This window comes from Hipposideros armiger, unplaced genomic scaffold, assembly GCF_001890085.2.
Source record: "Hipposideros armiger isolate ML-2016 unplaced genomic scaffold, ASM189008v1 scaffold_87, whole genome shotgun sequence".
In the NCBI taxonomy this organism is placed as follows: Eukaryota; Metazoa; Chordata; class Mammalia; order Chiroptera; family Hipposideridae; genus Hipposideros; species Hipposideros armiger.
In genome coordinates this window covers 1403508-1425724 of record NW_017731437.1, presented here as the reverse complement: position 1 = coordinate 1425724, position 22217 = coordinate 1403508, and the positions used below count along the sequence as shown (strand labels likewise).

At 53.8% G+C, this 22217-nt stretch overlaps 1 protein-coding gene and 1 long non-coding RNA gene across 5 annotated transcripts; one reads left to right on the top strand and one right to left on the bottom strand.

Moving 5' to 3' along the window:
* Positions 1–537: 537 nt before the first annotated feature.
* SPHK1 (sphingosine kinase 1) lies at positions 538–6800 on the bottom strand. 4 transcript variants are annotated; one of them, XM_019644452.1, is made up of 7 exons: positions 5068–5442; positions 4765–4945; positions 2779–2967; positions 2311–2463; positions 2130–2224; positions 1937–2052; positions 538–1635 (listed from the first exon to the last, which is right to left on the bottom strand). In XM_019644452.1, exons 2-7 carry the CDS (start codon positions 4844–4846, stop codon positions 822–824), a joined length of 1449 nt encoding a protein of 482 aa, XP_019499997.1. In that variant the 5' UTR covers positions 4847–4945; positions 5068–5442; the 3' UTR covers positions 538–821. The 4 variants fall into 4 exon arrangements, with proteins under 4 accessions (XP_019499997.1, XP_019499998.1, XP_019499999.1 ...); XM_019644453.1 differs by lacking the exons at positions 4765–4945; positions 5068–5442 and adding an exon at positions 6187–6800; XM_019644454.1 differs by lacking the exon at positions 4765–4945 and having other exon boundaries at positions 5068–5441.
* LOC109383750 (uncharacterized) lies at positions 5514–16827 on the top strand. The gene is made up of 3 exons (XR_002124291.1): positions 5514–5863; positions 11816–11922; positions 15280–16827. It is a non-coding gene; the product is annotated as an uncharacterized LOC109383750 (long non-coding RNA).
* The last annotated feature ends 5390 nt before the right edge of the window (positions 16828–22217 follow it).

Here is a 22217-nt window from a genome sequence, read left to right as displayed (position 1 = left end):
TGACATTGAAGCACCTGGCCTGGGCCTTGAGCCAAAATGGTTGCCCAGTTTAGGAGATTGGCATCTGCCCCTCCCTGCTGCTTCCTTTTAACTCCTGCCCAACACTCCCTCGCAAGGATGAGGTGGGGTAGGGCAGAGGCCAGGGGAGGTTGGGGCAGCCCTGAAGTCCTCAATGGAGACATGACAGACTCCTTTTAAAAAGGAGACAGCTGCTTGCCATTTTTGCTCCTTGCCAGTTTCCCCAGTGCCCCTTTTCATGAGAAGAGCTGGCTGTGTGACCCTAGATAAGACGTACTAGCTCTGAGCCTGGCTTCCCATGAGCGGGTGAAGCAGTTGGTTGAGCTCCCTGGCTTCTTCCAGGCCAATGGGGGTGTAATCGTCACTGGGGCAGGGCACTCCCCCTCACAAAAGAAGCCTGGACCAAAATAACTGCCCAATTCAGAAGGCACTCTTGGGCACCATTAACCTTAAATTCTAGAGTCCGGATAGGAGCAAAACCGCACTCCCTCCCCAACCGCTAGAATAAGACCAGTAGGCTGGGAATGTCACTTTATTTGGATTTGATTCATGGGTTGGGGCTCCCAGAACAAAGGAGTGGCTTCCACAGGCAGTGGGGTCAGACCAGCTGGGGTCCTGGCCCAGGGCTTCATTTTCTGCCTTGGGTGGGCAGACGCTGTCCTTCCAAAGCACAGCCTCGACCCACCCTTCTCTAGTTCTCCCCACATGAGCTGTGAGGGGCCCTCCAGTCCTGCGGGAAGGAGTGAGGGCCCTGGACTCAGACTGAGTAGACAGACTAAGGCACAGCAAGGCCCACAGCGTGGTCACAAGGGCTCTTCTGGAGGTGGCGTCTGCTGAAGCTTCTGGCTGGGTGGGGGCTGTGGCTCCAGAGACGGTGGTGGCTCCCCGCGGCCACCGACCATCCAGAAATAGTTGGGGCGCACCTGACCCTGCACAGTTTCGCTGACCATCAGCTCCCCGTCCACAGCAAACATACCCTTCCCGTCTCTGGGCTCCAAGCGGAAGGCCACCACGGGCACATACACCAAGTAGGGACAGTTGCACTCCATGTGCCTGCCCTTTTCCATGGCCAGGAAGAGGCGCAGCAGCATGGCCCGAGACACGCCTGCGCGCACGTAAAACAGGTGCATAGCCCCGGCCTCACTGTGGCCCATGGGCGCAGCAAACATCTCGCTGCCCAGGTGTGAGTGCAGCAGCGCCAGCACCAGCACAAAGTCCTGCTCCGGCACCACAGTCCAGTGAGAAGGCACCGGCTCCTCCAGGGGCACGAGGTGGGCATCCACAGGGCCCTGCTGGTCCTGCCGGTCCAGGGCCCACGAGGTGGGCATCTTGGAGACCACCTGTCCGACGGGGAGGTAGGCCAGCCGGCCCTGGTAGGTGCGCAGGGACGCCAGGCGCAGGATGGTGCCCAGAGTGAAGCGCATCTCCCCCAGACGCCGGAACTTCTCACTCTCGATATCCACGTCAGCAATGAAGCCCCAGGCCAGGCTGAGCACGGAGAAAACCCGCAGTCCCGAGGCCATGTGCAGGGACAGCAGGTTCATGGGAACCAGCCGCCGGCCGCACAGCAACAGCGTGCAATTGGTCAGGAGGTCTTCATTCGTCACCTGCTCGTAGCTGCAGGAGAAAAAGCCCTCATGCACCCTCCCCTTCCTCCTCCTGGGAAGTGGGGGCAGGCAAGGCGACACTGGGTCCCTAGGGAGTTGGCAGGAACGAAAGACGAAAGACGGAGCAGGTGGAGGCAGCCAACTGGCATCACCAGGAGAGGGCCCCAGAACTACGGGTGGAAGCGCCAGAAAAGAAGGAATGCCAAGTTCCTTCTTTTGGAGGGAACTTCCAAATGGGAATTTATAAAAGAACCTGACAGTGGGGCGTCACTGAGGGGAAACTGAGGCCCACTCTGGCCCTGAGCTCTCACCCAGCATAATGGTTCAAAGAAGCTGCCAGTGCATTGCCAGAGCCAGCTGGAAGGCTACAGAGAGGCTTTCGGATGGCGGTCTCCCAATCAGGCCGCTCCATGAGCCCGTTCACCACCTGTTGGAGCACGGAGGCTCAGCCTGGGAACAGGCCACCCCGACCACCCACACCCGGCCTCCTGGTGCAGGCCTCACCTCATGCATTACCCCATCTCCAGACATGACTACCAGCGCATCCCAGCAGCCCAGCTCCTCCGTCTGCACCAGCTCCCGGGCATGGTTCCGCCGCTCTGTGGGGGAGATAGGGAATTATTGGGGTGGGGGCGAGGGGGGGCCTTTATGGAAGCTCCCTGCACCCTCTTGGAGAGGCACTCACCGGTGAGCATGAGCGTGAAGGAGACATCAGCCTGGACCAGGAGGGGCTGCACATAGCTTCGGAAGAGCTTCAGGGCCTTGCCCTTGCCTCCACGGGGGTTGAGCAGCACCAGTACACGGCAGGGCCGTGGGAGCAGGCTCTGGGGGCCACCCGCTGCATAAACAAACCCGAAAAGGCCATGTCCCCAACCGGCCACTAGGCGGCTGAGAGTCACAACATGGGTACTGGGGTGGAAACGTGGTGCCTGAAATGCCCGGGTAATTGATGCAACACAGACTGGCCAGAAGCAGCGGCCTCCAGCAGGGAGCAGGGCAACCCCGTCCTTGGCTTGGGCCTGACCAGCTTCAAACCTCATCCAGGACAGTGCTTCTCTCGAGCGTCCCCAGCCCAGTCTCTCTAGTCCAGCTGACTCTGGCCAGGGAGAAAAGGGATTCCCCGAGAGCCCCGCCCCGCAGGGCTGCCACGAACCTGGATCCGTAAGTTGGACACCGGAGGTCCCCACCGCTGTCGGGGCGCTCCCCTCGGCGGTGGCTCCTGCCTTCAGCTCCTTATCGGTGCTGCCCAGGCGGGCGTCGCGGTGCCGGCTGTGGGGCTCTCCCTCCCTGCCCGGATCCCGGGCTGTGGGGGCACCCGCGTCATTCCCTTCAGCTGCCAGATCTGAGGGAGTGGAGAGAGCGCTGGCGAAGTCCGGAGCAGCCCCCTGAGGTGAGGGGCGTCCAGCCATATCCTCGGGACGCGCGCGAGGATCAGCGCGCTCCGGCATCGCCGGAAGCCCCGCGGGCTGGGGACCTAGTTTTTCCAGAGAGGCGAGGCCCGGTGCCGCCGAGGGCGCTCCCGTCCTGGAACTGAATCCCCACCCCCAGAAGCGAAGGGTCTCTTCCTCGGATTCCGGCCCGACGGATGAGTCAGAACCCCGCGACTGCCTCCGTCGTGCCAGCCTTTCACCCCCCCCCGGGGGCTGCCCCCGGGAAGGCAAGGCTAGTTGCGTAAAAATCCCAAAACTTGAGCGGACGTAGCGGGGCACGAAGCTCAGGGCAAACGATCCCTACACCGAGCCAGCCCAGTCGCCGGTTCCCCTACTACCAACTCGAGAGCGGCCGGGACAACCACGCGCCGCCTCCAGTGGCCCGGCTCCGCCGGGACGCGCGCCGCGCTCGTGGGAGCAGCGCCAGGGGCGCGCGAGGGTTGAGCCCGAGTCCGGCCGCTGGCCGCCGCCTCCCTTAGCTGAGTGCCAAGTGGGCGCGGAGGCCACGGGGTGCGTGGCCCAGTTCCCCGGACTGCCCAGGAGCCACGAACCGCAAGAGGGCAGGGCGGGCGGCCGGCCCTACCCAGTCGGTCCGGTTTGCTTGTGGAGGCACCACCCCCGTTTCCTACAGTGGCCTATGGCGGAACGCAGCTAGTCCTGGGCTCAGTCCGGCGTCTAAGCGATAGCTGGAGCGCCGGACACACGCCGACTGCGCCGCTTCGCTACCTCAGGTCTTCAACTTTTCGCTCAACTTGGCCGCCCTTCGCCGCCGTGCGGGGAGGGCGCGGAGCCTCTGCTCCCGGCCTGGCCACGCCCCGCACTCCGCGCGCCCGCGGGGGTGGAACGGGCGCCAGGCGCGGCCCGGGTCCCCGGCCTCACCGCGCAACCTCAGGCACGGTCCTCGCCAGCGACTCGGCCACGCGCAGGCCTTTGACTGGGTCCCGGGGAGCGACCACGCACTCCCGCCCCTCGAAGAAGTAGGCGACCGGCGAGAAGGTGGCGCCGTAGCCCGGGCGGGGGAGAGGCGGAGGCAGCTGGCGAGGCGCGGAGCCCGGCGCGGCCACTAGCGACGCAGCGTCCCGGCGCGTGAAGACGAACGCGCAGGCAGGGCCGGCGCGAACACCCCGACACCCCAAGTCCGAGCGGCCCGGGACGAGGTGTCGGGCACGCGCAGCTTCGTGCTCTGGGCACATTCTAAGCGGCCCCTGGACTCTGTGACCTCCCGCACCGGGGTCTTCCCGAAGAACTGTCCGCGCTGCCGCTGCGGGCATGCAGCGCCCCCTTCATTCGCCCTCCTCCAGCCCATCCGGAATTCGACGCCCAGACCCCCGCCTCTGCCGGGGCGTCTCTCCTGCCACCCCTGTTCTCCACAAGAGGGTTATTTTTAGCTTCCTGACTCCGCAGCAATCGCCGAGCCCGAAGCAGCCAAGCGCATCTTCCCCAGGAGGGCGGGAGACCGGCCAGGGGCTGTGGTCCGGAGAGGGGGCCTTGTCAAGAACCTCAAAAGTTGGATCCATTCCCTAGAGGACACCATCGAGACCTCATGTGGGTCAGCGAAGCCGCCCATACAGCGGGCGATCACGTCCACGCCCCTCACCCACCTGACAGGGGGCCTGGCGGTGTAAACAGGCCTAGGGGTACCCATCGGGATTGGAGAGCCAAGGATGGGGGCGTGTCCCCCACCCCCACCCCCACCCCACTGGCTTTACCAGAAGATGCAAAAGTGCCTTGAGTTTTCACTTCAACGAGGAGGCAAACGGGGTCGCGTTTGTCAGTGTGTGTGATATACATATCACAGGCGAATGTGTCCGCGACCAACGCGAGCTAAATCCCTGGGGGGGTTGTGTGCGGAGACCCGGAGGAGGAAGTTGGCCAGGCCGGCTTGGTGACCTGACACCAGGTAGGGCCAAAGTTAGGAAAAAACCAAACCCCTGTAGGGGGCTAAGATGGTCCAGGCCCAGACTGCAGAGAGCTCACGCGCCCACACCTACCCCCACCCGACCGCCACACACCTCTCCGCATCGCCCCTTGAAGTCGAGAAGACGCAGGTCCGTGCGGCACCCGTGACTCGGGCACGTCTCTGCGGCTTGGTTTCCCGACACCTGGGGGGCGGGGCCCGAGGGTCCCAGGGTGGGGGGAGGCGCAGGCTGGGATGCGCGCGGGTCCCAGGGCTGGTGGCTCCGCGCGCGTCGCAGCGGTGCGCGCCTCCGCCCCGCGCGGCCCCGCGCGGCCCCGGGACAGCCGGGACTGGGTCCTGAGCGTCCCGTGCGCATTCCGGGAAGGTGACTCAGCGACGCGCTCACGGATGGATAAACTCCGCGAAATTAAGAACCAGGGGAGGGAGCTGGGGCGTCATCAACCTCTAGGCGCCCCGCGGCGCGCGTCCGCCCAGGTTTCGTGTAGAACTTCCGGGCCCCCCACCCCCACCCCCTAAGAATCGGCTCTGGGAGGGTAGGGCAGCTCTGCAGTGCCGCGGTCGAGTGACGCGGAGACGGGAGTAGCGTCGGGAGGAGAGGGCTCGGCGCCCCAGCCAGGGGCCAGGTCTCGCCATCCTCTCAAAGCCCTCTCCTCCAGTAGGGGTCAGAGTCTGGGCTTTTGCGCCTGGAGGACGCAGGACGCGGAGTGGTGCTCCCTGAGATCTCAGCCCTGGAAGGAGGTGGCTGTGAAGACGGCCAGGACATCCACCCCCTTCTCCCCCGCTCGGGAGGGCACTTCTATCAGGCCTGAAAAGCCACCGCCTTGAACGTTGGAATCTGATGGGAAACTGAGGCACAAGGAAGGGAAGACCTGGCTGTGCCTGAGTCCGCGGTGAGAAAGCCCGCCTGCCACAGGGTTCCGTGCTTCCTCCCTGCGCCATAGGCTGGAGCCCCTGGAATCGTGGGGTCGGGCGGGGGCGGGGTTAACTAGAAACCCAGTGGGCCTGGGGAGGCAGGGCCGCCTTCGAGATTCTTTATCCGCCCTGGAGGGCCCAGTGGGAGGGAGGCGAAGGGCAAAGCCCTCTGGCCCCGGTTCTAATACGCACAATGGCTCCTCTGTCCACCCTGCCTCCTCTCCCACTGCCCCCCCTCACCTCCGCTCTCAGCTCTGCCTTCCCCCACCCTCACCCCCCTCCCCGCATTCTTGTCATTTACCTTCCCCCACCCAGGCCGCTGCTCTCCAGCCCCTCTCTAAAGAACTCGGTCTCATCTCCGGAAACTCACTCATCAGCATCCCTGGCCCAAGAGGGAGGATTGGGCAAGAGCAAGATGCTTTTCCTCTTTTGACAATGGGGAGAACCGAAACTGAGAGGCGAAGGGTCTTGTCCAAGCTGCCAAACCAGTTCCCAGCAGAGCTGAGACGCGAACCCAGGAGGCCTGACCCCCCTGCATGGGAGGCTGAGCCTACCCCAGGCTTCTCAGTTATGTCTGAGTATCCGTTGGCCCTTGGCCCTTGCTTGTCACAGAGCTGCCCCCAGTAACCCAGCTGTGTAGTCTCCCCCAGAAAGAGGAAGCATCTTCAAAGCCCTCTCCAGGTCCTGACTAAGCAACTAGCCACTGTGCCCAGCAAGGCCCACCATGGGCCTGGCACCAGGTTTGAGCTGACCTGATTGCTAATCCATAGCTTGGCTTGCAGGTAATACTGGTCTCACAGGTGAAAGAGACTGCCTTTCCACCCCCCCAGCCAACCCCCATTCCTCCTTGTGGGCAGCCTCCCAAGGGAGGCACACCTGAGAACCCCCTTTTTTTTTTCTTCTTCAGATAAAGAAAGCAGGCATTCACCAGGCCTGGCCCCAGCTCTCTGGAAACTTGGGAGTCAAGGCTGCCAGATGGCAAATGACTGGCTTTTATTAGGAGAGGATTCCTATCTCTCCTTTCCCTGAAGCTACCTTCGCTGGGAGGTTTCGGTTCCCAAGTTGAATTGCAGGGCCTCAAGGCCTCCCCTAACCTCAAGTCCTTTCTGCCTGGGAAGCTGCAAGGGCAGGGAAACAGCGGTGTCCAACTCTGTAAACTCCCTTGAAGACTTGTGTTCTAGCCCAGATGTGGCTTTCCATTCTGAGAGGTCCCTAGATGCTGGTGACCGTGCCAGGCTGGGGGTGGTGGGGTATGCCACATGTGGGCATCCGGTAGAGCAGGCTGGTCATGCAGGATTCTTGGCTGCTTACAGAGTTTCAGCTCTGGGTGTGTGGTGGGGTGAGTTTAGCTCTACCCTTCGGGTGACCTCCTTGTCCTTATGGGTGTCCTTGCTGAGGCTGGGGACCCAGGTCTCTTGGGGGCCTGTAGGCTCTACCTACCACACTCCCTCACCTGCGGACTGGCAGCTCCTGGCTACCGCTCAGGATAATTAGCTTCCAGAGCCCCTTCAATGTGACGGCTCCACAGGCCACCACAGTCCACTCATTTCAGCTGCTTGCCCAGCGTCTGACGGCTATTGTTTCCTGGGTGGTTTAACTGGTATTTAGTGTCTCACAGATCAAGGTGTTGGCACGGTCGGTTCCTTCTGAGGCTGTGAGGAGAATCTGCTCCCTGCCTCTCCCTCAGCTCCTGGAGGTTGGCTGGCAAACCTTGACGTTCCTTGACATGTAGGAGCAGCACCCCGATCTCTGCCTTCGTCTTCACGTGGCCTTCTCCCTGTGAAAGATTTGGCTGAGATTTGTTCTTTAAAGGTCTGCATTATCTCCTGTGGGCATGATCTTTTTCAAATGCAAAGTGCTGTGGGAGGAAAAACCAATAAGTTATTAGGACTCTAGTGTAAATTAATGTCACATTTTAATAAAAAAATATAGCAATACTATATTTTGAAAGGTGTTTTGAAAGAGGGAACTAGCGCATGCATGCGGAGGGTGTCCGAGGAAAGGGGAGTCTGGCTGCTGGACCCACTCATCCCCCAGTGTGGTCGGGGCGCCATCTTTGGGAGGAGCTGTGTCTGTCTGTACTGGCCCAGGTGTGCACACTGCTCTGGCTCCCCCCACTTTGAGATCGTAACTCACACCTTGGCTTAGGGCATCTTTGGCTTCCTGAGCAGATAGGCTTGTTCCCCAGTCCTTGGAAGAACAAAATTGAGTTTTGTGTTGGTGCACCAGATTCCTACCGTTGCAGAAATGTATGATCTTACAGTTCTGAAGGTCAAGTTTAAAATGGATTGGCAGGGCCGTATTCCCTCTCCTCCTGTTGGAGCTTTCGGAGGCCACCTGCATTCCTTGGCTTAGAACCCTTTCCTTCACCTCCAAAGCCGGTAACTTGGCATCTTCAAGTCTCTGTCTGACGTTTGCTTCTGTTGTCACGTCTTGTCTGACTCTGACTTTCTGGCCCCCCTCTAAAGGGACCCTGTGATTACATCAGGCCCACCCAGATAACCCAGGATAATCTCCCCATCTCAAGAGCCTCAACTTAATGCAGCTGCAAAGTCTCTTTTGCCATACAAGGCAACGTAGTCAGTCACAGGCTCTGGGATTAGGACATGGACACCTTTGGGGGGGCCGTTATTCTGCCAATTACAGATGCATAGGGAGATAGGCTGGGAGTTGTCCTTTCTTGGCTACAGAACTTTCTAACATTCCCCACTTCCCCAGCACTACCAAGTGAACACGAATCAGGAACTTGCTGTCCCCTGAATAAGCATTTGTTGTGTGGAACCTGAAAACACTTTTGCTCAGATCGGCATATGATTCTAGGATTTCGTGGTCTTTGGCTCATCTCGCAGAGGCCCATACAAAGAAAACTGGTTTTCATTTTTTTAAATGATCCAAGAGGGAGAAATTGGCATCTTTGCTAAAGTAATTACTGGATTGCAAAGCCCCAACCTGTCACCTGAGGAAGGGGTGGGGGAGCAGACCAGCTCATCCATTTTAAGCCTGGCAGGATTTCCCACTCGCATTTGCAGGAAGGGCTTGTCACAGGGCACAGTCCCCTAGGGAGCCAGCTGAAGTGTGTGGCCCTCTTAGATCCTGTCACGTGACCTGGCAGTTCAGTCGCTTCTGCTCCTCTGTGGTGAGGCTGGCCCAGCCCAGCCACATGGAGCATGGTGGCTAGGAACATTCCACAGGCTCCCGCTGACATCGGCTCCAATATCGGCCCAAAGCAGCCTCTGGGCTGGTCTCCAAACCCAACCCCACATCCTTGATCCTCGTGAGGGGAGATACAGTCCATTTCTGAGGCTGCAGCCAGCGCCCTATGCCACTCAACTGTGCTTTGTTCTCACCTACTCATTTATAATGGTTTGGAATCCCGACAACTGGTAAAAAGTCCTCATTCAAGGGAAGAGAGGCCCCAGCCACGTGTCAAACCTCCTTGGGCAATTCCTAACAGGAAAATGGAATCAGAAAGAGGGACCTGGCACATCTGTGGCAGGGTAGCTGGGAAGCAGAGCTGCTTTTGTTTTCTAGCAGCCCAGCATCCAGGGCCGAGGGGATGGGTGTGTGCACAGGTTTCCGGGGGTTTTTGTTGTGCAATGTTTTCCACTTTCACATCTCTGTAAAGCTAAGATGTGTCCTTGGGTTGTTCCCAAAGCAAACAGCGGGCTGGACACAGCCGCCAGCCAGGCAGTGCATTTGCACTAATGGTCTGGTGTTGTTTGCTCCCACCAGGGTGGACGCCCCTCTGGGCCTGGGGGAGGTGAAGTCCTTCCTCACCCCAACCCCCACCCAAACACACTGTCTCTGGCAACTCTGCTACAGGACCCCTACCGGCCCCTGGTGGCCACCTGGGGATGCGTCCCTCTTGTCTTTTACCCAAACCACTCAGCCACGCAGGCTTCTAACATAGAAGCTAATTTGAGATGGAGTGGGGTGGGGGGATGGAAGAGGAGCATGACACCCTCCTGCGTCAAGCACCAAAAAGACACGAGCCTGGAGCGGGGCTTGCCTACCCCTCACGCTCATTATCCACATCCCGAAAATAGAGACCGCCTTTCCTGGAGGCTCACCTCTTCCTGAAGGTCAAACCCTTTGGTTCTTTCTAGACACAACTCTGGTAATTTAAGTAATGATTGTACAGGATGGGCTGGACAGCTGGAGCTAAAGAAGTGGTCTGGGGCAAGGGACACTGCAACCTAATTCCACACGCGTGGAGCCTTTTTTGGAGCAAAGGGAGTGATGCTCTTGATCCTAAAAGAGAGCCCTTTTTAAAAGCAGAGCTTCTTGTTCCCTTAGCTCGCTGCCCAGGGCGCTGACCACGGTGACATGGCTAGCTTCTTGAGAATGAGTGGAGATGTCATTTCTCCTTCAAGGCACCATCAGATGATCCTAGCAGCCTTCTCTGAAACTCGCTGTTTCAAAATGGAATGGGGAGCCGAGAGATTCCCTGTCAAAGCTTATGGACTAATTTGTTAGTGCAACTATTTTTAAAAAAACAAACAAACAAAGTAGAATGATCCTGGAGAGTGCCCCTGAGCAGTGAGGAGCTCTTAGGTGTTGGTTGGAGAACATTTTTTATCTCCTTCCTGCAGCTGCAGTTAGCACGCTTCTGCACACAAGAAGTCCTGGAGAAATGCTTGTGGGCTGACCTCCTGCATCTCTGGCAGATACAGCCCAGCAACCAGGGGAGGGAGCCACATCTGGGCACCAGGTGGCCGCTGTGGCAACGCACTGAACTCAGGAAGGACACAGTCCCACACTCCACCTCCTCCTGGCTCCGCACAGCAGGCTGATGGGTCCCTGGAGGGAAGGACAGATGGCTCCCGGTGCAGTGTTAAAATGGCACATCGGTCTTCCTGACCCGACATGGCCTGGAAAAATCCATAGCATCAGAACTTGGCATTTGCAAACAAGCACAAAGATCCCACCATTTTAGGCTGAGTCCCACTTGCGATGTGACAAGTATCTGTGACTACTTGGTTCTCAGATTGAGACCTTTGAGCACTTAAGGAGGGAAGACACTCAGTGGCTACAAGATATGATTAGGGTGGGGTCAGATCTGCCGCCTTCATCTCTTGGCAGGCATGTGCAATTCCTAAGGGCAAGAGGCATGTTGGCTCCTATTTTGCAGCCTTTAACTGAGTGGGAGCCCCAGCGGCTGGGGAGAGGCTAAGTGGCAGCCAGGAGCCACAGCAAACCCCAGGACACCAAGGCCTATGTGAGGTCTCAGGCACTTATGAAATGCTGAGGCCCTGAAGCCCGATTCTAATTTTAAACCAAGACCTGTATGTTGTGCGTACTCAACGGGTCAGCCATGAAAAACTGGTCCTAATGGATGTGGAAAACAAAGCTAGTGTCACCCACCAGCCCTTGAGAAAAACATCCTTTAAAAAAAACAAGAGACTCAACGTTCCTCAAAAAAGTCAAACATGGAGTTACGCTATGGCCCAGCAATTCTACTCCTAGGAATAGACCTGAGAGAACTGAAAACATACATCCATGCAAAAACTCGTACATGGATGTTCACACTAACCAAAAGGTGGAAACAACCCAGATGTCCATCAACGGATGAATGGATAAACAAAGTGCCCTAGAATAGTACTTGGCCATGAAAAGGGATGAAATGCTGATACATGCTATAGTGGGGATGAACCTCAAGTATGTTATGTGAAAGAAGCCAGATGCAAGGGCCACAGTATCGTATAATAGCATTGATGTGAACTTCCCAGAATAGGCAAATCCATAGAGACAGAAAGCAGCCTGGTGGGTGCCAGGGCCTGGGGGAGGGGGACATGTAAAGTGACATTTTTTTAAATTGGGTAACTGTGTTTTTTCCAGGACCCATCTCCAAGTCAAGTTGTCCTTCAATCTTAGTTGTGGAGGGCACAGCTCAGCTCCAAGTCCAGTCGCCATTTTCACTCTCGTTGCAGGGGGTGCGGCCCACCATCCCATGCGGGAGTCGAACCAGCAACCTTGTTCAGAGCACGCGCTCTAACCAACTGAGCCACCCAGCCATCCCTAGAGTGACTTCTTAATGGTATGGGTTTTATTTTGGGGTGATGACAGTGTTTTGGAGCTAGATAGAGGTGGTGGTCGCACATCACTTAATTTCCTAAACGCCACTGAATTGTTCACTTTATGTTATGTGCATTTCACCTCAATTTTTTGTTTTTTCAAAATAAGGGACTTAAAGGAATCAGCATTGTCCCTTTCAGGATCATCATTTTGTAATGCACAAAATGTCCATTTCTAAGGCTGCGGTTGAAATTCTTATTTGGGTGGTGGTAAAGAAATGTTCAAGACACTTGTTAAAGGAAGGTAAGGCAGACTTCATTCAGAACCATTGTGAGCGATGCAGTAGGAGTGGGGGGACAGAGATGGGGCTCAACTCCGAATATATGGTAAAGAGGGAATGTATGGCCAAGGAGTAGGGTGGGGGGGTCAGTGGATGGAAAATTACTACGAGGAAACAGCAGGGGTCAGGGGATTCTGGCTAAACTGACCTAGCAGGTCTTGCCGAAGGCAGGCCAGGGTGATCAGACATCACCTGGGGATGGTGAAGGATGAGGAACCTGAGCAGATGTTGAAGGAGATTAGACACGAGGATGGGGGATTCTGGCTTAACTGACTTAACAGGATTCTAGCTAGAACGGGTCTCTCTACAAGGAAGGATGCAGAAACCCAGGGTTTGAGGCCTAGTGGAAAAGGCAGCCCAGACGAGCCTGATTAGATCTAGGAGATCATCTTCGTCGTGGGAAAGTGTGGTGGTCCCACCTTCTTTTCCAGCCAGTTTCCCTCAGCTCTAAAGTGTTTGCAGTCCAGTATTTTAGCCTCAGGCAACTTCACGGGGCATCTCGCCTCCTTACAAGGCTGAGGGGTTGCAGGCAGTACTTTGGTGGCATTTGGGGGGCTCACCTTGTCTGAAGAGTAGTGTCACTTATGTAAGCCCTAGGTGCCAACCCTTGGTTGTCACTGATATTTTCTTTTCTGTATTTCCCCCCATAGTTATGCAATATGTGTGGGGTCTTAATTGAAGTACAAATACATACAGAAAAGCACACAGATCATAAACTATGAACTTATGAACCAACACACCTGTATAAAAAAAATAATGACACATCCTAGAAACCCCTGGTACTCCCCTTCCAGCCACTGCACCCCCACCCAAGGATAACCGCTCATGCAGTGTATTTTTGTATTTGGGAAAATATACTTGCCATTTTATCAAAGTAAAAGTACATTAGAGATGGATTTTTTTTTAATCTGGCCGTTTTTTATTTGTGAAGGCTCTACGCAATGGCTCGCACATAGTAAGTGCTAAGAGGATTCTAAGTGGGTTTGGCCTCGGGACATCCTAAAGGAAAGCAGTTGTCTCAGAGGAGGCAACAAGAAAGTGGCCCCGGGTGGCCTGACCCTTACAGGGTCATTTAGCACCATGACTCCCAAACCAGGAAGCACATGGGAAACCCCCGGGGACTTTCAACACTCCAGTTGCCTGGGCCTCATGCCCAGAGATGGTGATTTAACTGGTGTGGCACGTGGCTTCAGAAGTTTTTAACGATCCCTAGTGATTCTCATATGCGGGCAAATTTGGGAACCACTGACGTCGCATAAAAGGAGGATCTGAAACATTTTTTCCAAGCAGGTAGGCAAACTCCAAGGACTCTAAGCGATTTCTGGAAATGCCACAGAAGACTTCTCGGAGGGCATCCTGAATTGTCATGGTCCCAATGACTATTTCATGTCTGGAAATGAATCAGGCATAGTGAAGAAATGACGCATACTATTAACAATCCCTCCCACATCCTCCCAGACACCAGCGTGGGAATGTGGGAATGGGGACAAAGCCGGCCGCCACACAGGCTCCAGGAACGTGGAGCCCTTTCTCCAGTTACAGTCACACCCACTAGCTGGTGTCGAAGCAGACACTCTCAGGACTTCAGCTCAATTAACTCCTATTTCCCTGTTGAGTCGTAATACAATTTTGGAAATGTTTTTTCTTAATATCTAATTGGTATTTAATGACCAGGGGATTCTAATTTCCCTTGTGTGAAAGGAAGACAAAGTTACCTTCCCACTGTGAGGACTTAGAGACCGCACCCTGGTGGCTAACCTCCAATGAATAGCCTTGAATTTTCCTGCTCCCTCCACACCGTATTTTCCAATATTGGTCAGATTTCTAAGAACCTGACTGTGTTTCTATGGTGGTGGTTTCAGAATAGCGGTTTGAAATTCGTGGAGGAATGGAAGAGGCGTGACAGGAAGAGGAGAATAGAAAGGAGGAAGAAATGGGCAGGGAGGGAAGGGGAGGAATACTTTTACATCAAGGTTACCTGGCTTAGGAGTTGGTGTTACGTGTAAGCTGGAACTTGGGCTTGTAATACCCCGTGTTGGAGCCCTTCCTGGACAATCACTAGAAAGACAATTTTTCATCCAAGAAAAGAGCATATGTTTCTGAGAGCACTTGGCTCCCTAGGGAAGCATTCCAATTATCTGTTTCTGTGTAATAAATTACCCTAAAACTCAGTGGCTGGAAGCAATAATGTACTAGGCCCTTTGTGGGTTGACTTCTCTCAGCTGGGTGGTTTTCACTGGGGGTCTCGTGTGCTGGCAGTGTCAATGGGCTGAACCCCTGAGATGGGTCCCTCACATGGCGACAGTTGCGGCAAGCTGTCAGCTAGTTCAGCTGGGGCTGTCGGAGCACCTGTGTATGCCCTCTCCATGTGACATGCGCCATGGGTTCCAAGAGGGAATGTCCCGCGAGCAGTCATTCCAAGACACGCAGGCAAAGCTGCCGTGCTTCGCATGCCCTAGCCTCAGAAGCCCCACAACATCAGCTCTGCCACATTCCACCCCTTCAGCAAGTCAGCGAGGCCAGCCCAGCTTCCAGGGCGCCTCGTGAGCAAACGGCTGGGGGCGGGGGGAGAAGGAGTTACAGGTAGCCAGCCACCTTTGGAGACTCTCAGTGACTCAGGAAGTAAGAATTGGGGTAACTTTAGGGAACTGCTTCACCCTTAAGGAAACTGCTTTGTAGTTTAAAAATAGACTCCTTTGAGTATGTTTTGGCCACCTTCCTCTTAATACAAGTGGCCAACACTTATCAAGCTCTTATTTTGTGCCAGGCAAGATTATTTTGTGCACCAGGCAAGGCATATGCCCAGTGGCTTTTGTTAAGGAGACTTGTCTTGCTGAGGTGCGCATGAAGAAAAGGTTTTATTTTTCCAGTAACTACCGCCAGCTGTGCTCGGTCAAAATCCCCTTTCCGGTTGAGCATAAGGCTCCCCACTAAGGCACCACAGTCTGATTCCACTTTCCCAGTCATTTCTGGGTGGTGTTTAAGACTTGTTTGTTTAAAAAGTCAGACTCGTCTCAAGTTACCCCCATCTTTCCCCAGCGCAGGCCGGGATATCTCGCACACGCCTTTGTGCTTGCTCCTACGAGGTTGAGGAAGGGAAGAGAGAAATGGAAAACAGATGTGCTCCCTGCGGTGACTGGTTTGTGGTGGTGACGTGGCTGTCCCGTGCTCTCTGGGTCTTGACTGCTGATCTAGCTCCCTCTTCAGACCAGGGTTTCTCATTCTCAGCACTGCTGACATTTGGGGCTGGACCATTCTTGGTTGTGGGGTCCTGTCCTGTGCATTGTTCAGCAGCGTCCATGGGCTCTGCCCACTAGATGCCAGCAGCCGCCCCCACACACCCACACCAAGGTGTGCAACCAAAAATGTCTCCCGACATTGCCAGTGTCCCCGGGGGGCAAACTTTCCCTGGTTGAGAATGGGTGCTCTAGAGATTCGGTGTGGACAAGTGGGGCTCCACAGGCCTGCTGCCGAGAGACTCTCCCAAGGGACTCCCCTGGGTCATATATTCTTGCTGTCCCTTGGAGGTGGCCTCATGCCCTATTGCTCTGAGGAGTTCCTCCGGTCCCAAATCCTAGAAGCTGTAATTCCATCCATGCTCTGGGGCTGTGGGGATGGTATCCATCTTCTGAGGGGGTAGATGGATGGATGCTTCATCACACAGGCTTAGAGAGCATCAGTGCTGAATGGCATCTGCCAGGCAGCGCCCCCAGCTGGCAGTTCTCTGAATTTAGAATGGGGTGTGTGTTTTATTCTTGGCAGTGGGTAAAGTCCCACAGGACACCTTCCTCGACCTAATCATATACTTTTACACATCATCTCATTACTTCTCACAACCCCCAAGGGAGGAGTTACTGTGATCATCTTTTCACAGATGAAGAAATGCAGGTGCAGGTTGAGGGACCGCCCCAGGTGAACCGCAGAACCAGGACCGGGTCCAGGTCTGAGCTACCCACTCGTGGGCCAAGGGGCCCTGCCTCCTGCTCCCCCACCTCCCCACACCCATCCCCGTGTAGGCCCACTAGCTCGCCGTGCAGCCTCCAGACCACTTCTCTTCCTCCTGTGCCCTGCCTGCTCGGACCCGCTGCTCCCGGCCTCACCACTCTCAGCCCTGGTCCTGCTGCGTTCGCTCCTTGTCTGGGGCGTGTCTGGCCCCCGACTGCAATCTTGTTGGCTCTAAGTACTGCTGAGAACGTGCAGAAACTTGGGATCTGGGAGTTGCATCGCTGCCACGTCCTCTCGCTCACCTAGAATGATATTCACCCTCGTCTGACCCCAGCCGCCACTCTCGGGGCCCCGGTCTGACCACACCACGTCTTGATTGCTGAAGTCCATTATGCCAGCCTGTTCTGTTTTGTCCCTCCTGTGGCCACACTCTCATTCAGGCCTGCCTTTAACCCTCTAGCCTTGCACACCCCACCCTCCTCTTCCTCCCCACCCCCCTCCTTCCCTCCCCCTCCTCCCCTTCCCTTCCTCTTCCTGTCTGCTGTCTACTGGCCGGAGGCTGTGGGGAGGGACGGATGGGGTCTGTCTAGAGTGGGGACCATACGCTGCTGGGTGATGCTGCTGCAACTGCAAGTTTCTCCTCGGCGTCGGCTCCCTTCCAGCCTCTGCCAACAGGGGGCGCTAGGATCCTGCACCGCTGGAGGAAGAGAAAGGACCAGCTGCTTCCCGTCGCTCCCTGGTCTGAGCATCGCTGTGGTAATGGTGACATTTAGTTCTGGGTTCCAGTGTCCCTGCACTCCTAGAACCAGCCTCTTCGTGCCTCTCAGAGACACCGTCACCATCTGAGCAGTGCCGCCTCCTCAGAGATCTGAGTCCCAGCTCCATGGGACCCTGCCACCAGGCTGCTAGGATCCCATCACCCACCTCTCCTCTTGTTCTCCAGCCATTGGGTGGGTACTTGCTTCTGGCAGTTACTTTCTCTCTCTGCCCCCCAGTGGCTTCTTTCTGTCATTTCTGTCCTGTAATACCCGCTTGACCAAATCTCTATAGTAAGTTCTTGGTTAAAATAATGTATGTGGTTTGTTTTCCTGATTTCCTTGAACTAATAAATGTGTGAACATTTTCCATCTCCTGTCACCTACCAGCTTATTACATACCAGGCCCTGTTCTAACTGCTTGACATGTATTAACTCACTTAACCCTCACAAAACCCATCTAGGTAGTGATTATTATTTTACTCTCTGTACAGGGGAGAAAACTGAGGCAAAGGAAGACACACACCATGTGCTCAAGGTCACACAGCTGATAAGCGTTGACTCCTGAGATAATCCCCATGTCATGCACCCAACAGCCTCTGGGACTGTCCGTGAGACATTAAATGACCACATGATGTTCTAGTTTATGGATGGACCATAGCTGTTGTTGGACACTGGAATTGTTTGAGGGTTTTAGCTATGGTAGAGCCTGGCCCCCTTTGAACCTGACACATTCGGCACACTTGGGGCAGGAACGTTGTGACTTTCTGAATTATTTGGTCCATGATTTGTTATGAGCTGTCTCCTTAATGCTCCCCTTCCTTCAGCCCCTACTGCCCCTGGTCTTTTTACTCCCGCCACGTCTTTCTCTTTGATCCCAGCTTGTAAACGCTGCTACACTTTTGGTGCTAGGAGCAAGGAAACATCTCTTATCTGGTAGAAGCTGTAGAAGGCACTAGATCGTTTCTACTTGAACCCAAATCTTTCTTGATGTATGGGTATTGTGATACCCTGAAATGTCTCTGCCAAGAGTTACTGAAAACCCCAGGATAAGTGAGGTTCTGCCCCACGGAGGCCTTTACCATGCGATTCCATTTCGGATTTTCCAGCGGCCACCACAGCAGCTGCTCTCTACCACTGTCCTTGCTGGAGTTGGGGAGGGTCACTCCCAGCATGCTTGGCTCTGTCTGCCCAGTATTTTGCTCTCGCCCCAGCGTGGCTTCTGGTGTCCTATAGAGAGAAGTGGCTTAGAGATCCAAGTTGATATTATTTTTAGAAATAAAGACATTGAGTCTCAGCTTGCTGAGGCCTGTTCAGAGGAGGAAACCTGGGAAAGGCCTCAGATTTTTTTCCAAAGTTCAAGTTGGAGTAGTGTAACGTGGAGACAAAACTCGACATGTTGCCTGAAATGTTCTTCTTTGTTGTAAGGACTGACCTTGTCTTCCAAATAACTCAGACCTGGAGGACAGGGCCGAGCCACCCTGTATCCAGCCCTCTTTGCTTGTTCTGTCCTTTCTCGGACAATTCTTCACACCAGACAGGACTCTGTGCTACCCTTTGTCTTCTAGTTTTCAAAACAGTGAAGATCAGATTTCTACAATTCATGCTGAACCTGCAGCCTAATTACCAACAGGATCATTTTGTTTTTTAACTTGAAAACTGAAATTGGGTTGAATATGGAAAAATGTCACCTTGTGCTGGGCAGAGCTGTTTTTGTCCTCGTAGGAAATGTCCAGCTGGCCTGGAGTCTCAAGGATCATCCTGATCTTACAGAGAAACATAAAAAAAAAAACTGGAACTGGTCAAGTGAATTCTCCCTTCAAACTTCAGAGAGGACATTCTTTACAAAATGAGCCAAGACCTTTTTCTCCTTGCTTCAGACCCTGTATAAGTCAGGGTCCCCCAGGCAAACAGAAGCATCTTGATATAGATATATGGCAAATGTGGAAGAACTAAAAGGAGGGGAAAAAAAAAAACTCCACAAGCCTAGACAAGCAGATTAAAAATAATTACGATACTAGACAATTTGAATACAACTAACAAACCTGATCAAGCCAACATACACAGAACACCCCCCCAAAAGTGCAGAACAATCTTTTCAGGTACATAGAGGGCACTTACGTACATAGAACACATGCTGAGCTGCCAGGTGTGTCTCAGCACATTTCAGAGGACAGCATTCACCCAGAGTATGGGCTCTCACCCCGTGGAATTAAATTAGAAACAATAATAGACCACTAAACAGTTCCTAAAGTTTAGACATCAAGCAACGTATTTCTGAAAACTCATATGCACAAGAAAGAAGAAATGATAGTGGAGATAACAAGGATTCTCACTACAAAACAAAACATAATTTTCAGCAAATGATAAAAAGCCACACACACAGCGTGTGGCCTAAGACGAGAAAGCAGGAGTTGGGGGTGGAGGCTGAGGCAGGATCAGGCTAAGACCTGGGCTTGGAGGTTATGGAAAGCTCCAGAGGCTTTTAACCAGGAGACCTGGTGTGTGTATGTGAAGGGTGGGCTAGAGATGTTGGAGGGGAAGGAGGATGGAACAAGGAAGCATTGAGAGCAGTTGGGAGACCACTGCCCCAAATCAGAGATCGGTAGCTGTTAGCTATCATTACTCATGGAGCCCCAAATACATACTGAACACCTACTCTGTGCCAGGCTCCAGGGCGGGCACTAGGATACTTTCTCCCACAAATATTTTGGGAGTCACGCTGGTGTCACACTGATTATTATACATGGATAGTAAACAGGGGACAACTTTTAACAGTGAAATCCAAACGTTCCTTTTTGAGGAAAGCACCCCATTAAAACACAACATGGTTCTGTCGTGCTTGATCTCAGGCTGAGGTTAGACACCTAGCCTGAGGGCCCTTCCTGTGACATTATGTGCCCAAATGCCTGCTTCATCCCTCCACGCCTGAGCGGGTCTGGAACAGTGGCTGTTTCTGGGCACCTTCAGATAGGCCCCAAACCATTATCCCAAATTCATCGTTCACTGCCTTTCCTCTCTATCTTTTCAGTGGAGAAATAAGGGAAGTTTGTAGGAATTTAGGCACTGGGGCTTTTGAGTGTGAATACTTCCAATCCTAAATGTGATGTCTTGTCAGAGATGCCTAAAAATGTGACAGGCTGGCCACACACGATCTGTGTCCTAGTCCAGAGCTACAAGGACAAACAATCATAGAGTCAGTCACTGCCTTTTGGAACTAACAGTCTGGTGAGGAGATAAACAAATATCACCCAACAAATGGGGACCAGTTGAGGATAGGCTAAGCTGCTCTAAGAAAGCCCCCAGCATACCGTGCTTTAAATAAGGTAGAAGCCAATCCCCAGGTCAGCTTTGAGGTCACTGTGGATGGAGCCCATTAGGGAGGCCCTGGTGACCCTAGTAAGAGGCCTGCAGCGGGGTGTAGGAGGTGGGAGGGGTTCCAGAGGTAGAATAGACAAAACTTATTTGTTACCCCACTCTGGAACCCCCTTCATCTGCTCTCCTTTCTCTTTTTTTCACCGTCCATTGCAGATAGAATAATATTATAGCTCCCTGAATACGTTGACATCCTAGTCCCCAGAACCTGTGAATAGGTCACCTTACATGGTAAAAGGGACTTCACAGAGGTGATGATGTTAAGGTCCCTGAGATGATGCTGGGATTATCCAGTTGGGTCCAATGTAATCCTGAGGGTCTTTATAAGAGGGAGGAAGGAGTGTCAGAATGGGTAAAGATGTGACAGTGGAAGCCAAGATCAGAGAAAAAGAGATTTGAAGATGCTACGCGACTGGCTTTGAAGATGGAAGATGGGGACCATGAGCCAAGGAATGCAAGTAGCCTCTAGAAAGTGGAAAAGACAAGGAAATGGATCCCCCCTCAGAGCCTCCTGAAGGAACGCATCCTTGCTGACATCTTGGTTTTAGGATTTCTGAGCTCCAGAACTGTGGGCTCATAAATTTGTGGCGTTTTAAGTTAATATGTTTGTGGTAATTTGTTAAGAGCTGCAAAAGGAAATGAATAACTTCCTTACATACTGTGTAGTTTACTCATTGTGTTTATTTATCTTTTATCTCTTTTCCCCTGCTAGATTGTACCCTCCGGGGTAGGACTTTTTAATCTGTTATTATTATTGTTATTATTATTATTATTATTAAAGTATACCAAACACCTGGCAAACAGTAGGTGCTCAGTAAATGTTACTGTATAAGGAAAAGGATAGATGTAGAAAGCAAGGGGGAGAAGAGTGAAGGATGGCCCCTAGGACTTATTGACTGGGAACCTCATGGTTATGTTCACTGACGGAGGGGGTACGAGAGGAGGTTCAGTTGGGGGAAAACTGAGAAAATGAAGATGGGTTCAGTGTGGGGTATATTAAATCTTGAGGGGCTCTCTGTGTTAAGAGAAGTGGTTTCCTTTTGCTTCAGAAGGTAGCACGGCTTATGGCTGGGTCCATCAGCTGGACATGTGTGTAGCCGTTGAATAATTTGGCCTAGATGATCTACCCCATGTGGGGGTTGGTTGGTTGGTTGGTTTACCTGCTCTGGGAGAAGTTGGGGGTGGATGGGGCAGTAATTCTGGAGACCCAGAGAAATGTGGATCAGGCTGCAGCAGGCCCCAGGGCAGTTCAATTTCTAATGTTCCTCAGGTCCAATGTCACAACAGGTAAAGTCCCTGAAGGACTTTCTCAGAAGATGGTGAGGTCAACGTGAGGGGCAAGGACCTCACCTCCCCCCCCAATCCTGGGGCAGCTGATAACTGGTGACTCAAATGCCTCCCTGTCCTTTACTGTTTTCTTGTACCTTATTCAACAGGTATTGATTGTGTGTCTCTGGGACCCATAACACTGCCCCCCAGACACTGGGAATGATGAAGCACTAAGTAATACGTCATCTTGACCTAAGAGGGTTACACCATGTGTTGGGGAAACACATGTTCACAAAGGTAAATGAAAATACAAGCAACTATACATGGTACAGCCCAGGGGGCGGGGAGGGGCTTACTCTGGGTGAGGTGCTCTAGAAAAACTTCGCGGAGCAGATGCTTTGCGAGTGGGTCTTTGAGGGGCAGAACACGTGGAAAGGGAGAAAGGAAGGCTTTTATGATTAAAAGCAAAGACTGTCAGGACACGTGCGTCAGACCCGTTCAGGAAACCTTGCTTTACATGCAGAGGTTGGCGTCTGGGGAACCAAGATCAGGCTCAGGGATACCATCTTTGGGGAATTGCAGTACTGCAGGCAACCAGAGCAAAATAACCCCCGCCCTCCACTTTTCAAATCA